At 35.7% G+C, this 13,396-nt stretch overlaps 1 protein-coding gene across 1 annotated transcript; it reads left to right on the forward strand.

Annotated features, from left to right (window-relative positions):
• LOC126720392 (uncharacterized) lies at nucleotides 1-10,760 on the forward strand. The gene is made up of 11 exons (XM_050422822.1): nucleotides 1-206; nucleotides 2,319-2,380; nucleotides 3,014-3,150; nucleotides 4,038-4,096; nucleotides 4,329-4,352; nucleotides 4,728-4,810; nucleotides 4,915-4,979; nucleotides 5,343-5,392; nucleotides 7,056-7,157; nucleotides 9,379-9,438; nucleotides 10,240-10,760. The coding sequence occupies exons 1-11, from the start codon at nucleotides 204-206 to the stop codon at nucleotides 10,372-10,374; spliced, it is 780 nt and encodes a 259-aa protein (XP_050278779.1). The 5' UTR covers nucleotides 1-203; the 3' UTR covers nucleotides 10,375-10,760.
• The last annotated feature ends 2,636 nt before the right edge of the window (nucleotides 10,761-13,396 follow it).

Consider the following 13,396-nt stretch of genomic DNA (forward strand, 5'->3'; position numbering starts at 1 on the left):
AGAGTCGTCTCCACCACCCCGGAGAGCAAAGAGAGAATCGAAAATCTCTTCAGCTTCTCTCTCTCTCTCTCTCTTTTTTTTTTTTTTAGAGAGAAAGAGAGTGACAGAGAAAGAAACAAACCCTAATTTTCTCTCTCTAACTCCTCTCTTTCTCTCTCTCGCACGGTACCCACAGTTAGGGTTTCACTCATCCAACTTCAAAAATGGTAACTTTTTTTTTTTTTTTCTTTCTTCTTCTTCTTTTAAAATGAGAAATTTAGTTCACAATTTTTGGAGAAGTAGGGTTTTAATTTCGCAAAGTTTTGTTCTTTCTTTTACTCTGTTATGTATGTGTGAATTTTTTATTCAAATTTAGACCTGTGTCTCAGAAATCTTCAGTGTTTTTTTTTTTTTTGGGGTTTTTTTCTTCTAATTTTGAATAATTGCTTGAAATTTGTGGAGAATTAGGGTTTTAGTGTTGTGGTTTTTTTCAATGGAGAAAACTGAGGGAAAGGAGTGAATTCCCATATTGCAAATCTTATAATTAAGGTGTGACTTTTAGGTCAAATTATGCTGTGTTAGTTCTATGTAGCTGAAAAGAGTATAAATTGAGTTGGGTATAGATCATAGGAATAAGGGAAGATCATTAGAACACTTTCATTTCATGGTAGTTTGATGTAGAAGAAAAGAGAGTGACTAGAGTATGTATAAAAATGGAAGATGGGTGCCTCTAGGGAATGTCAAAGTTGTTTTATTAGTTTTTATCATACCAATAGCATCCCTTGTTGGTTTTAAAGGGTTGCTATACTTCTGTGCATAATTTATTTTTTTGTAATTCTTTTAGGCTTCTTTTTTTTTTTTTTGGGGGGGGGGGGTTGGGGAGGGGGGTGGAAATGAAGGGAGCCTTTTTTTTTGATGACGCGGAACATCACCAAGGCAGGGCTCTTTGAACCCCACCTTCCAATACTGTGTATTAGGTAATCCAAGAAAACTCCTAGTGGGGATTGAACCTAGGATGTCTGGGTTTACAGCTCATCCCCGCCTCCAACCACTAGGCTGCACCCTGATGGGTAATGTAGGGAACCTTTACAAGAAGAGTCCTTTGGACTTGCTTCTAGCCATTTAAACCTAGGTGCATTTGACCCCACCTGCTAGAATCGATTGCCGGGTAATCCATGGGCGTTTGCTACTAACAGGCTAAGTAGCTTATGCTTATGACCAGGAGCATATAAGCCTCTTTTCTCAATAAAATATCATTACTTATGGAAAAAATCTCCCATCATACTCATGTCAACAAGAACTATTACAGTTGAGTAAGTCCAAAATTTACTTTTGATTTGGTGGTGGTTGTTATTGTAATAAAATGTTATTGAACGAATGGAACTACCTCATGGGCATAGTTTTATACACAAAGTAGACCCAAAGAGATACAAAAGATGAAAAGTTACAATTTAAAAGAAAGAGAGGCAATGAAGTCTACAATACAAGTATTCCACAATGGCCCAAAGCAATAAGTCCAAAATTTATTTAGAAATTCATTAGTATATGAAGAAGAATTGGGGGATATAGGAGAAGTATGTGAGAAAAAGAGAATAGAAAGACTGAGAGACATGGTGGGTTTGGCTAGCTGCTGAGAAAAGTGGGTAAATGGTGTGAATTTTTTATGATAGTGTTTAATGACTTATCAACACGCACAGAGTGGGGAAGGGCTTTACTGACGTCATTAATTTATCAACCTACATTATTAACATTTCTATACAAATGTTATGTTACTTTACATGTTATCAAATGGGAATTTTTTTGGAGTAATTTTGTGTGACAAATGTACAGTTTGAAAATTTGTCAATAGGGAGAAGCAGTGTGCTTTTGTCTCTATGTCGATGTGTATATTTGTGCTTGTGTGCATGCATGTGAGTGTATGCACTGCCTCTATATTGTGTTTTTGGGATTTTTATGCATATATTTATGTCGTAATATGTATGTATTTATGCTCTGGCAAGCACTTGTCCACTACATGGAATATGGTTCCGGCCTGTTTAATGTGGTAAGTTTGGTAGGAACGAAACACCCGTACCTTTGAAGATATTGAGAGGCCCTTAGATCTTTTAAGATCTCTTCTTTTTGGTATTTTGTTTCAGTGGGGTCGTATTTGGGGTTCTACACATTGTATATCTATTGTTGATTTCCTACATTTTGTTAGCTTTAGTTCTTGATCTGTGTGCATTTGTTTCATGTTCAAAGTGTTTATCATCGTGAGCACGATGTTCATTTCTTTTAATAAAAGTCTTATTACCTATAAAAAAAGGTATTCATGATTTGGTTTTGTTCTTTTTTGACAGCACAAATTGGGCAGAGGTCACCGTGACAAACTTCAGCAGTTTATGACAATCACCGGTGCAAGGTAACTGATAATCATATGCAGTATTTCTGCTGTACTGAATCTCATCTTTCTTTGCATAGATGAGAATTAGATGGAGGTGATGGAAATTGGGCATGATTTGAATGCACTAAATCATGTTATTATAATTTTGAAATTCAGGAAAAAAAGAAGGAAAAATGGCAGTTAGTAATAATTTTAGTGCTTGCTAAATCGGAGATGTGCAGAATGGAGAGGGAAGAATGGGGGTGTGGGGGTGGGGGGATAAGGAATTGGGCGTCGCTGCTTGAAGCACTTTGTTGGAAGCTCTCTAGTTTTGTAGGTTTTGAAATAAAAACCTTTGTGTCTGTCAAACTGTTAAATCTGTCAGTTTCAGTATATTCTATTTCTTTTAAAATTTTAAATCTACAAATTGTTTCCCATCAGAGTCCCTTATGATATATCTTGGCTAAGTAAGACTACCATAATTTACTCCTCTAAAGTGCTTGCATAGAGCACAATCGTCGGGTGGAAGCTGCACCTGAAAAGTAAACCTCTGAAAAAGATTATAATTGTTGTATTTGTGTGTGGTTTTAAAATTGAAATTTTACTGATAGTGTGTGGTTTTAAAATTGAAATTTTACTGATAGTGTATCTTACAATCCAATCCAATTACAGTGAAAAATCTGCCCTTCAGACTTTAAAGGCCAGCGATTGGCATCTTGAAGGAGCCTTTGATGTATTCTACAGCCAGCCCCAGAGCAAATCATTTACTGACTCTAGACATTTGGAGGAACTCTTCAATAGATATAAAGGCAAGCTTTTCTTAAACACTTGCTTCTGCTGCCTTTCTAGCACTTCATTACTACGTCTTTTTGTGGAGTTGTTGAATTTTTTTTTTTTTTTGGGGGGGGGGGGGGTGGGTGTGGTAGCTATATTATATTTGGCGTTAGCTTCAAATTAAAGCTGGAAGGTTTTAGTTGCATCACTTTCAAGCCTATAATTAGTGAGTTTCTGTTAGCTAAAAATAACTGAAATTCACGTCTACTAAGGACCTATCTGGGTGCTAAAAATTCCTTCTTGTCAATCACAATTTGTATCACAAAATGACTCATTCTTATGTAAAAATCCTAACAAATAAACATAGTTCTCTTATGTGAAAAAAAAAAAAAAAGCTTTGAAGAAGATTTCATCATTTTTTTTTTTTGGGTTGTGGGGTGGTTTTGGGGGGGGGGGGGGTGTGGGGAAGGGGGTTGGAGGTGGGAGAGTGTAACCTAAAATATCACTTGATATTCGCATATTTTTTAAGTACCCAGATAGATCTCAAAGTGTATATTATGTGGGTCTTCATTACTTTTAGTCAATAGAGACTAACTTATATAGGGTGGATATTAATGTAATTGAATTATGAGGATTTAATTTAAATCAATGTTAAACTCTAGGTTTTATTATGAAATTATCCTGAAATGTGAAAAAGCAATTTTAGAAAACTTGACATGTACAACAATGCCTGTCAGTAGGAACCTCCATAGAGCCTAAAACTCATTTGGTGTGGACAATTAATATGCTGTTATATGGGAATGAGCCTATGTAATGTTGGTTTTAAATGTTAAACTTCTAAGCATTGGGCGCTGTAAATGACTTCTGTTGCTTAATTGCTGCAACTATGCAACTAAATTTTTTGAATCTGATATGTTTGCAGATCCATATAGTGATATGATACTGGTTGATGGTATAACTCTCCTTTGCAATGATATTCAGGTAAGTTTTTTTTAAATGCTGGTCATTTATTATTTCTTGAAGACTATAAGGTTTTCACAACTTGGAATTTTGTAATTTCTTGTCATCAGCTGTTTGTACCTTACGGGTCATATTTTTGTTTTTGTTTTTGTTTTTTTTCTTCTTAAATAAGAGTTCTATTTGTTATTTGGTTAACTATAATAAATTTGATCTTCACAATTTTAATGATATATGGGTCTTTGTCTTTTGGCAGGTGGATCCGCAAGATATTGTTATGGTATGTATAATTCTTTGAAGCTATTGCTATCCAAGGCATGCGTACCTAAATATCTTTTGATTATTATGAAGAAAGTATCCTTAATACGAGGTTTAAATTCAAATCTACAAAGTCTGACCCTGTGGTAGCAAGAAAATTATTATATAAAATGTAGCCGTGTTGAAGTGTTTGGAAATTTGGCAAGAACAGAAGGTTTAAATTTTGATTCTCAATCCCCTCCCCCTTGCCCTACCAAAGACCCAAAACAGAGAAACTATGGCTGTTCATAGAGTCAGAATATTTTCAATATTCGTGGTTCCCCTTTGTTAATGATTTGAATCAGTATGTATAGCTTATGAATTGTTTTGAATACATGGGTTGCCGCTGTTATTGCAGTTAGTTGTTTCATGGCACATGAAAGCTGCTACCATGTGTGAATTTTCCAAGCAGGAGTTTATAGGTGGACTACAAGGGCTAGGGTAAGTATATAAATAGTTATTTATGCTATACTTATTCTTGAGTTTAATGATATCGATTATGAGTTTGGAACTGCCGTGATTAAGGCTATATATTCTGATGGCAGGATAGACTCTTTGGAGAAGTTCTGTGAAAAGATTCCATTTATGCGCATGGAGCTGAAAGATGATCGTATGTGCAAGTGTTCATGAATTATGATTTTTTCTAAAATTTAGTTTTAACATTGTAATTCATGTTGCTTTTAGGCGAAAACACTCCCAAATTGATATATTTATTGAAAAGTCAAAGTGATTGGTTTTATTAGCAATTTCTTTTTTTTTTATTTTTATTATTTAAATTTTATTTATTTATTGGTAAGTTAAACACTCACCCAATGGTCATGAATTCTTGAGCGCACTCTCCACCTTGCATTTACAAGGGAGGAGGTACCATTTAAACTAAAGCTCATTGGTTGGTTTGATTAGCATTTGTAAGCTAGAGATACAATTATTGTGCTTTTGTTGCTGAAAATGATTTTTGCTTGTATTTGTCCAGAAAAGTTCCGTGAGATATATAACTTTGCGTTTGGCTGGGCAAAAGAAAAGGTACTCTTTTCTCTATGTGAATGCTTGGATTCGTACATACTCTTGACCTATGGATATTTATTTCCACTGCTGAAAATGAAGACTTCTTAATTGTTTTCAGCTTTTCACTTTTCTCATTTTCGTCATTTTTATTTTGGGCTCCTGGTTAATCCAGGATTGATTTTTTCTGTGTTTTTTTTTTTTTTTTTTTTGATATTTCCAATTTATAATGTTGATTGTGCCCCCACTTTTCCACTTGTTCTTATTCCTGCTCTATAGTCTTTTAAGTAGGTATAGTACTTGGTATTGCTACTTTTTTTTTCGCTGAATAATTCCTTTTATTAGAAAAATCAGCATCCTAAGGTGATATCACTTATTTAACATTAAATGGAGTGTATGCACAATAAGCTTGTCTTTTCACTCTGAACTCAGAATGGGGTGTGCTCTGCCCCTGAGTGTGCTGGAGTTACTTTATGCCATCTGTTATTGTTAAAAATCAACTTGATTAATTCCAGCATGCAATCCTGCCATTAATTTTGTGTGGAAATGTCTAGACTTAGATGCATTTTGATATGGATGTTAGATTCATGAACTCAGATGTTCTCCAGGCTTCAAATTTGGTTTATTTTATTTTTAAATATCTATATCTAATTCAGTAATGTATAAGTGAACTAGGAGTTGATTTCTTCTTGAGGGCATACAGGATGCAGATGTAACATTAACATAGAATATCCAAAACAGTAAATTTTGAATTATTCATGAAACTGAAAAACAGTTTGAGAAAGAATGATTGAAGGTGTCTAAGTACGTTTGATACCTGTGTTCATTTCATGTTGTGTGACACTGGCTGCTCATAGAATTGGAAATTTCTTGGAAAGATAGCTTAGATTGAGGTGCTAAAACTCAAACCTGGGATGTACGGTTTTTCGCATTGGTTCTTAAATTATATAGTGACCTGTTCTTTTGGATTTTATAATTGTCCTGTTGTGCTAAGATATATAGTGTCCTTGTATGTGGATAATACCATCACAAAGTCACTACTGCATGTATATAGCAGGAATCGGAGCTTTTGACAACTGCGCTAAATGACTGAATCTTTGATGGATAGGTGCCTCTTAAAGCTTGTATTACTATTATCCCTAGAACAATGGTGGGGGATTTAGATGTTTAAGTTTCATTTATACAATGGTTCCTCCCCATTTTTTGTTGGAATAAACATGGATAGGCGAATTTTTGATAGGCAGAGATGGCAAAGCTTAATGCATTTTTCCAGTTCCCTATGGATGATAATTTCCAGAAATTTTACAATATGGAGTCGTGCTGACATTACTGAGCCAATTGAAACATAGCAAAGAGACAATGAGCCACTTGCTGAATTTTTTGTGAAGTGTTATGGCTGTCTAGGTGGATATGATCCTTGATGGGTTTGAAATTTCATTTAGCTTAAAAGGCTGTACATTCAAAAGCATGGGGATGCATCTGTGTATTGCATGCACACATGATTACAAACAGATTTTTCCTTCAGCTTCTATGACAGATCTGTGCTACATTTTATATACTTCACTAAAAATTATATTTAACACCTTAAAATTCAATTATGTATGTGTTTTTTTTTTCATACAATGTCATTGTCACCCAAATTCTGGTTACATATGCAGGTAGCTGATTTTTCTTAGTATTTCAGGGTCAGAAATCTTTAGCATTGGATACAGCTATTGGAATGTGGCAATTACTGTTTGCCGAAAAGCAGTGGCCATTGGTTGATCACTGGTGCCAGTTCTTACAGGTAGCTTACCATCCATATTTTTATCTAATGAGAATGAGTAGTGAATTCTTGTGACCTATGGTGAAAAGGATTATATAGCTGGCAACATGTTGGGATTAAGGCACTGTTAAGTGAGCTGCAATAGGAAGTGAGAATATATTGCTAATTATGTTTATTATTAATTTAACCTTGATGCCCTCTGGGGATCTATCTTCAGGTCTCTGTGATGTTATAAATGGCACATAGGCATCTATGCCATTGTTAGATTTCGTTCTGTGTTTGTTTTAGTTTTGTTTTCATCTTCTTTCTTTCTTCCCTGACCCCCCAAAAGGATTCACTCATTGTGAGACAAAATGTCTGGGGGTTTTGGCAAGAATCTTAGCAACCACCATGTCAACATTATTGGTAACTTCTGTTGTTGGTCGATTTGGTGAAGTTCTGTCAATGGCGGGATGTGATGGTTGATGGGTGAACATCTCTACACCTAGCCTCATTGGCTAATTTGCCTTCATAAATTATTTAATCCAAAAAATAGCTTGGTGGTTGGTTTTGTGATTGGACTTTTTGCAATTCTTGGTTTAGTTAGGCACCAGTGGTTACTGCATATGACCAATCTAAGCACATGATAATAGATATGCCTTTAGGTGTAGGCTTTGTTTTTCATATTGATTCCCTTGTGAAATTTTCTGTGGATAGATGAATTTTCTTTTCTAGGGTAACTTAGCAAAAAATAAAGGCAAAAATGCAAAACTGACCCTCTAACTTTCACTGTTTTTCATTTCAGTCTTTTAACTTTCGGTTTTGTCAATTCAGTCCTCTAACTTTCAATTTTTGTCAATTTAATGCTCCGTTACAACTTAGTTACTGCTGCCGTTAGATAGGCTCTGTGGAAAAGGACAAAATGGTAAATTGAAGATTGGAGGTGGAGTTGAGACGACGCCGTGGAAGAATAGTTAGAATTGCCGAAAGAGTCCCATTCATCTTCCGAACTGCTATCAATACAGTTCCGGTTAAAACAGTTGCAGCGGTTATGGCCACACCTGACTGCACCGGATTGCTTCTCGTTGTTGTTGTTGTTGTTGTTGTTATTGTTCTCTTCGATGAAGCTCTGTACCATACTGTCCAAGCACACACAACTCGGCTCAAACTCAGCAGCCACCACCGGCGCCACCACAACTGAGCCATTAAAGCCGTCCTTCTGAAAATGCGGCTCCTCGTCCAGGACCTTCTCCGGCGCCACCGTGGAATTCCTCAGAACGCTCGGGAACTGAGTCGTATTAGTAAATAGAAAATTAGATATGGATAAGAGAGAAAGAAGAGAGTCAGTCAGACTCAGAGAGGAGAGGAGAGGGAGCTAAAAGTGTTTTGGTGCCTTTGTTTGTTTGTGGTGTCTGCCGCCAATCTTTTTCTTTTGCCGCTGCCAAAAGAACAAAACACAAATTATGGAGTGTGTTTGTGTGTGTGTGTGTGTTGAAGTGAAGGAGATGGGTGTGATAAAGGCGGCAATCGGGGATGCAATACTGACATTCATGTGGGTATTTCTCTCATCAACCATGGGTGCAATGACTGCGCTGATAGCCACAGCTCTCGGTTTAGAAACCCTTGTCTGGCCTTCTGTCTTAATCACCACCTCCATCGTCTTTGTTCTTGCATTGAAGTTGGACCTCATCATCTCTTCTGGCGCCACCGTGGAATTCCTCAGAATGCTCAGGAAATCAAAAAAACCTCTTTAGCCGAGACTTCGCCATTGGCTTCACTGAGTCGATCCTCATCTTCTCTTCCGACGTGTTAAAATCGATTGGCTGGATCTTCATTGATAAAGGCATGATCAGCGTGATAAAAAATCACGAGAAAATTCTCAACTCCACCTCCAATCCAATTTACCATTTTGTCCTTTTCCACAGAGCCTATCTAACGGCAGCAGTAACTGGATTGTAACGGAGCCTTAAATTGACAAAAATGGAAAGTTAGAGGACTGAATTGACAAAACTAAAAGTTAGAGGATTGAAATGAAAAACAGTGAAAGTTAGAGGGTCAGTTTTGCATTTTTGCCAAAAATAAAATAAAATCTTTTCTAGGATATTGGATTTGTGTCCCCTTTTTTAAATGATATTTGAAAATAAATAAATTCATGGATATGTGTTGAGTTATACATGTTTGATTGGGTTGATATTATTAACACCATCAGCTTTCTTCTATATCTTTTATGAGAGGATTAATTAATTTTTTTCCTTTGGCTCAGGCTCGGCATAACAAAGCAATATCTAGGGACACGTGGTCTCAACTATTGGAGTTTGCAAGGGTAAGATATAAAATGGATTATTACATACTGCATCATTATTTCAATATTAAATGCCTACGTTCATTTACACCTGCATATGCAATCAGTACCCTTTTCAACCGCATTTTTATCTCCTCAAACTCGTGAAGGATGATATGCATTGTGCTGCCTCCCCTTCCTCCACCTATTTATTTATTTATTTTTTAAAAATTTTATTTTAAAAGTAGCCATCTTTGTATGTGGAGTGGGAGAAATATGTTTCCAGGACCGGTGAGAGAGACAATCTTAGCTTGACTTCATTCTTTTTCCTTGTTTCCTTTTTTTTTTTTGGTTGTTGTTTTTTTTTTCTTTTTTGGTCTCTCCACAGACTGAACAATCTTATTCATACCTTCATTTCTATTTCGGTATTCTTACCTCCCACACAACAAAGATGCTGCACTAGTGGCAATTCTGATTATTCCATCTCTTTCTTTGTGTAATTGAAAACAAGGTCATGATTTTTGGTTTCCTAATCAATTTTTATCGTGTTGAAGTTTATTAAACAATCACCAGCATTTCAATTTTTAATCTTCTGAATAACTTACTAGGTATTGTGATATTCATTGCCTTTAGAGAGATTGATTTATCTCTTATAAATAAAATTGTTTTTACTTATTGAAAAAAATATTCATAGCCGTTGAAGACTTGAATCTTCTTTAATAAGAAAGGAAACAAAAAGAAACATTGATATCATCCTTTCATGAGCATTATTTATATTGAGGTGTCTTGCTGGTTTTGATGCTGGTCATGGCACCACTAATTTTTCATGCTTTGTACATCCAGACGGTGGACCCTGCATTAACAAATTATGATGCTGAAGGTGCATGGCCCTATCTTATTGATGAATTTGTTGAATACTTGAATGAAAATGGCATCATCCAAAATGTCCAGTTGAATGATTTGAGCCAAAAACGATGACGAGGTGCTGAAGTAGTGATTTGTCATCTTTCTTTAGTGTGGTTAAATTGCGTTGTTGTGTGATAGTATTGGTCTATCACTAAAAGGTAAAATCCCCCAAAAAGGAATGAGAAGACATGAGTTCCAATTCAACCTTGTTTTCCACTGACGATTCATTTGCAACCTTTGTAGTTAATGGGACTGCTGATGTGGTATATGCATTTTCCTGTAAAATAAGTTATGAGAATTGAGAACCTATTAGTACTACTAAGCACTAGTGTTGGATTTTTTTTTTTTGTTTGGATAAAATATTTCCTCTATACGATATTATGGACTTTGGTATTTGAAATGTCTCTTCATGAATGAATCCAATATCATGGACCGGGCAATCACGGTTTATTTTTGTACATGAGTACTTGATAACTCTAGCTAATGGACTGGAAAACACGGTTTAGAGTTGACATTGTAAACCTAGCTATAAAGCCCTGGATTCAAAATGAGTGAAGGCTGGAACATATGGGTTAAGTCACCTAGCATGTATCAATTCCATGGAGTGGTTCATTCATGCAGTTGTGGGCTTCACATGCTGTGAGATGAGTGGGACTGATTCGTGCTGGAGTGACCAGGGAAGCTAGACAACATTCTTCTTTTATTATACCGTTGACTACCCAAGATAGAACACAACAGAAATATGGAAGCATAAACAATGATAAAATAGATGATAAAGAAGAAAACAACAAAATAGATATATTCAAAATTGGTTAAAACGGAATGTGGAATATGAAAATAAAAACCAGTAAAATCTTACTTGAAAACAAACTTCTATCTTTGATAAAACTTGAAAATAAACTTCTGTCTTTGTTACAAGATTACAAAATAAAATCTGTTTGAAAGGTTATAAGATTATGTCTGTCTGAGGGGAAGGGTTACAAGATTACAAAAGAGAGGGAGGATTACAAGAGTCTTTCTAAGAGAGAGAGAAGGCTATCTTCTTTCTGGACTTGTGAAATTTTTGGACCTAGAATTTGGACCTGTTTTCTGTTTTTGGAGTCTCTTTTTATAGATAAGATGAACTATGGTATGTCTTCAAAAGTAACCTGAATGAGTAAAGTTAACTCAAGTTATTCTGTTGGTGGAAACTTGTAGAATGCCGTAGAATCTGTCAAGGTATTATTTACGCATGCTGGTGAACAGTAGTTACTTTTAGTATCTGTTTGGACTGTGGTATGTCTTTAAAAGTAACCAGTGTAAGTAAAGTTAACTCAAGTTAATCTGTCGGTGGAAACTTGTAGAATGCTGTAGAAGTTGTCAAGGTACTCTTTTATTTTGCTAGTGAACAGTAATTACTTTTAGTATCTGTCTGGACTGTGGTATGTCTTCAAAAGTAACCTGGGTAAGTAAAGTTAACTCATGTTAATCTATCGGTGGAAACTTGTAGAATTTATTACCGTAGTCCGTCTGAATTCGCATATTGGTGAATAGTGGTCTATCATAATTATCTTAGCAGGGTCTGTCTGAGAGAGCTATCATTCTGTTGTTCTAGTCTGTATCTGCATAGTTATCATAATCTAGCGGATCAAAGTCATCTTCATACTGCTCATGCTCATGGAGTACTCCATAATTGTCACATAAAACGTAGTATGAAATTGGGGGCATGATTCTTTGTCATTATTCTGGGATCTCTAGTAATTTTTCTTTTCCCAATGAGCCTCCTTGCTGAAGGTCTTGGACTATATATAGTTATCCTGTTGGTGTAGTCATATAGGTGGAAGTCATGATCTAATTCTTTTTGTACTTCATAAATCTTATTACTCATGAAATTAGACCATTCTTGTGCCAAAGCATACGGGTCATCAAGTGATAGATATGTGTCTCCTGTGTACCAGTTATAGTTAGGGCTACAACTAAAATCACTTATGAGGACGAAAATGTGTGCTGGCCGAGCTTTCATATAGTAACTAGTATCCTATGCTGGGAGGGTGCTCCAGATAGTAAGCTTCATATAATTAAGTCTTCCAATTTGTGCAGCTGCTTCTTGGATGACTTTAGGAAATAAACTAATATGAATTCGAGAAGTTAGGATTAACTTGCTGATAAATCCTACTTCTAGCATTTCAGACAACCATAAAGGATCACAAATTACTTGATCCTCTGTCTCAGTGTTGATAAGCAATCTCGAATAGGGATGATGTCCGTCATAAACTCTTTCTGCTTCTCCAAAACTTTCATACCATGTGGCCTTGTTAGATAGCCATATGGCATTTGTCATGTCTTCTGTTCTGATAAATACTATAGAGACTAAAAATTTAAAGTAAAACATCTATCTGTCATAGGAACTGGTCATGACTTTATGAGTTAGTATATTCTGTTGAATTTCAGGAGGTAAGGTTCTAATGGCAAGTCTCATTTTTTTGCTTAATTTTAGGGTGGAGCTTTGAAAAGCTTGTTCCCATAAGATAACTTTTTAGAGACTATGGTTTTGTCTTCATAGAGTTGGAATCTCCATCCTCCTTGTCAGGGAGTTGACTACCAAGTGCTTCAATAAATGCACTGGTGCTAACAAGATGTAATTCTAAAGCCTTAAGGGTCTTTTGGAATAAGGGTTTTTGTCTGAGGGTGAAGGCTACTTGGAAATTGTCAAGAAGTAATTTAATATGAAAATGAAGGCCTGTAAATTCTCCATTCTGAAAAGAAAGATCAGTGCAGAGCACTTTTTGCAGGATTTCACTTTTTTCACCACATGAATACATTGCCTCTACCAGCAATGTATCCTAAAGGGATATTGTCTCAATTGAGACGCCTTCATGCTTATTCAAAATCTTTGTTGAAGCTTTTTGGATTTGTTTGCGTTGCATTGCTGGTGCCTTGCCCTTTTCTTTTCTAGCAAGTCTTTTATCCATATTAGTTTGCAATTGGATTTTGATAAAAGGATTAGTTGGTACATCATTAGGTCTGGAAACAATATTTTGAAAATAAACATATCTTTGCAAAGCCTCTTTAAAATTTATTTTAAAAATTTTTCTGTCAATATCTTTCTGTAAAA

The sequence above is a fragment of the Quercus robur genome, chromosome 4 (assembly GCF_932294415.1).
Source record: "Quercus robur chromosome 4, dhQueRobu3.1, whole genome shotgun sequence".
Lineage (NCBI taxonomy): Eukaryota > Viridiplantae > Streptophyta > Magnoliopsida > Fagales > Fagaceae > Quercus > Quercus robur.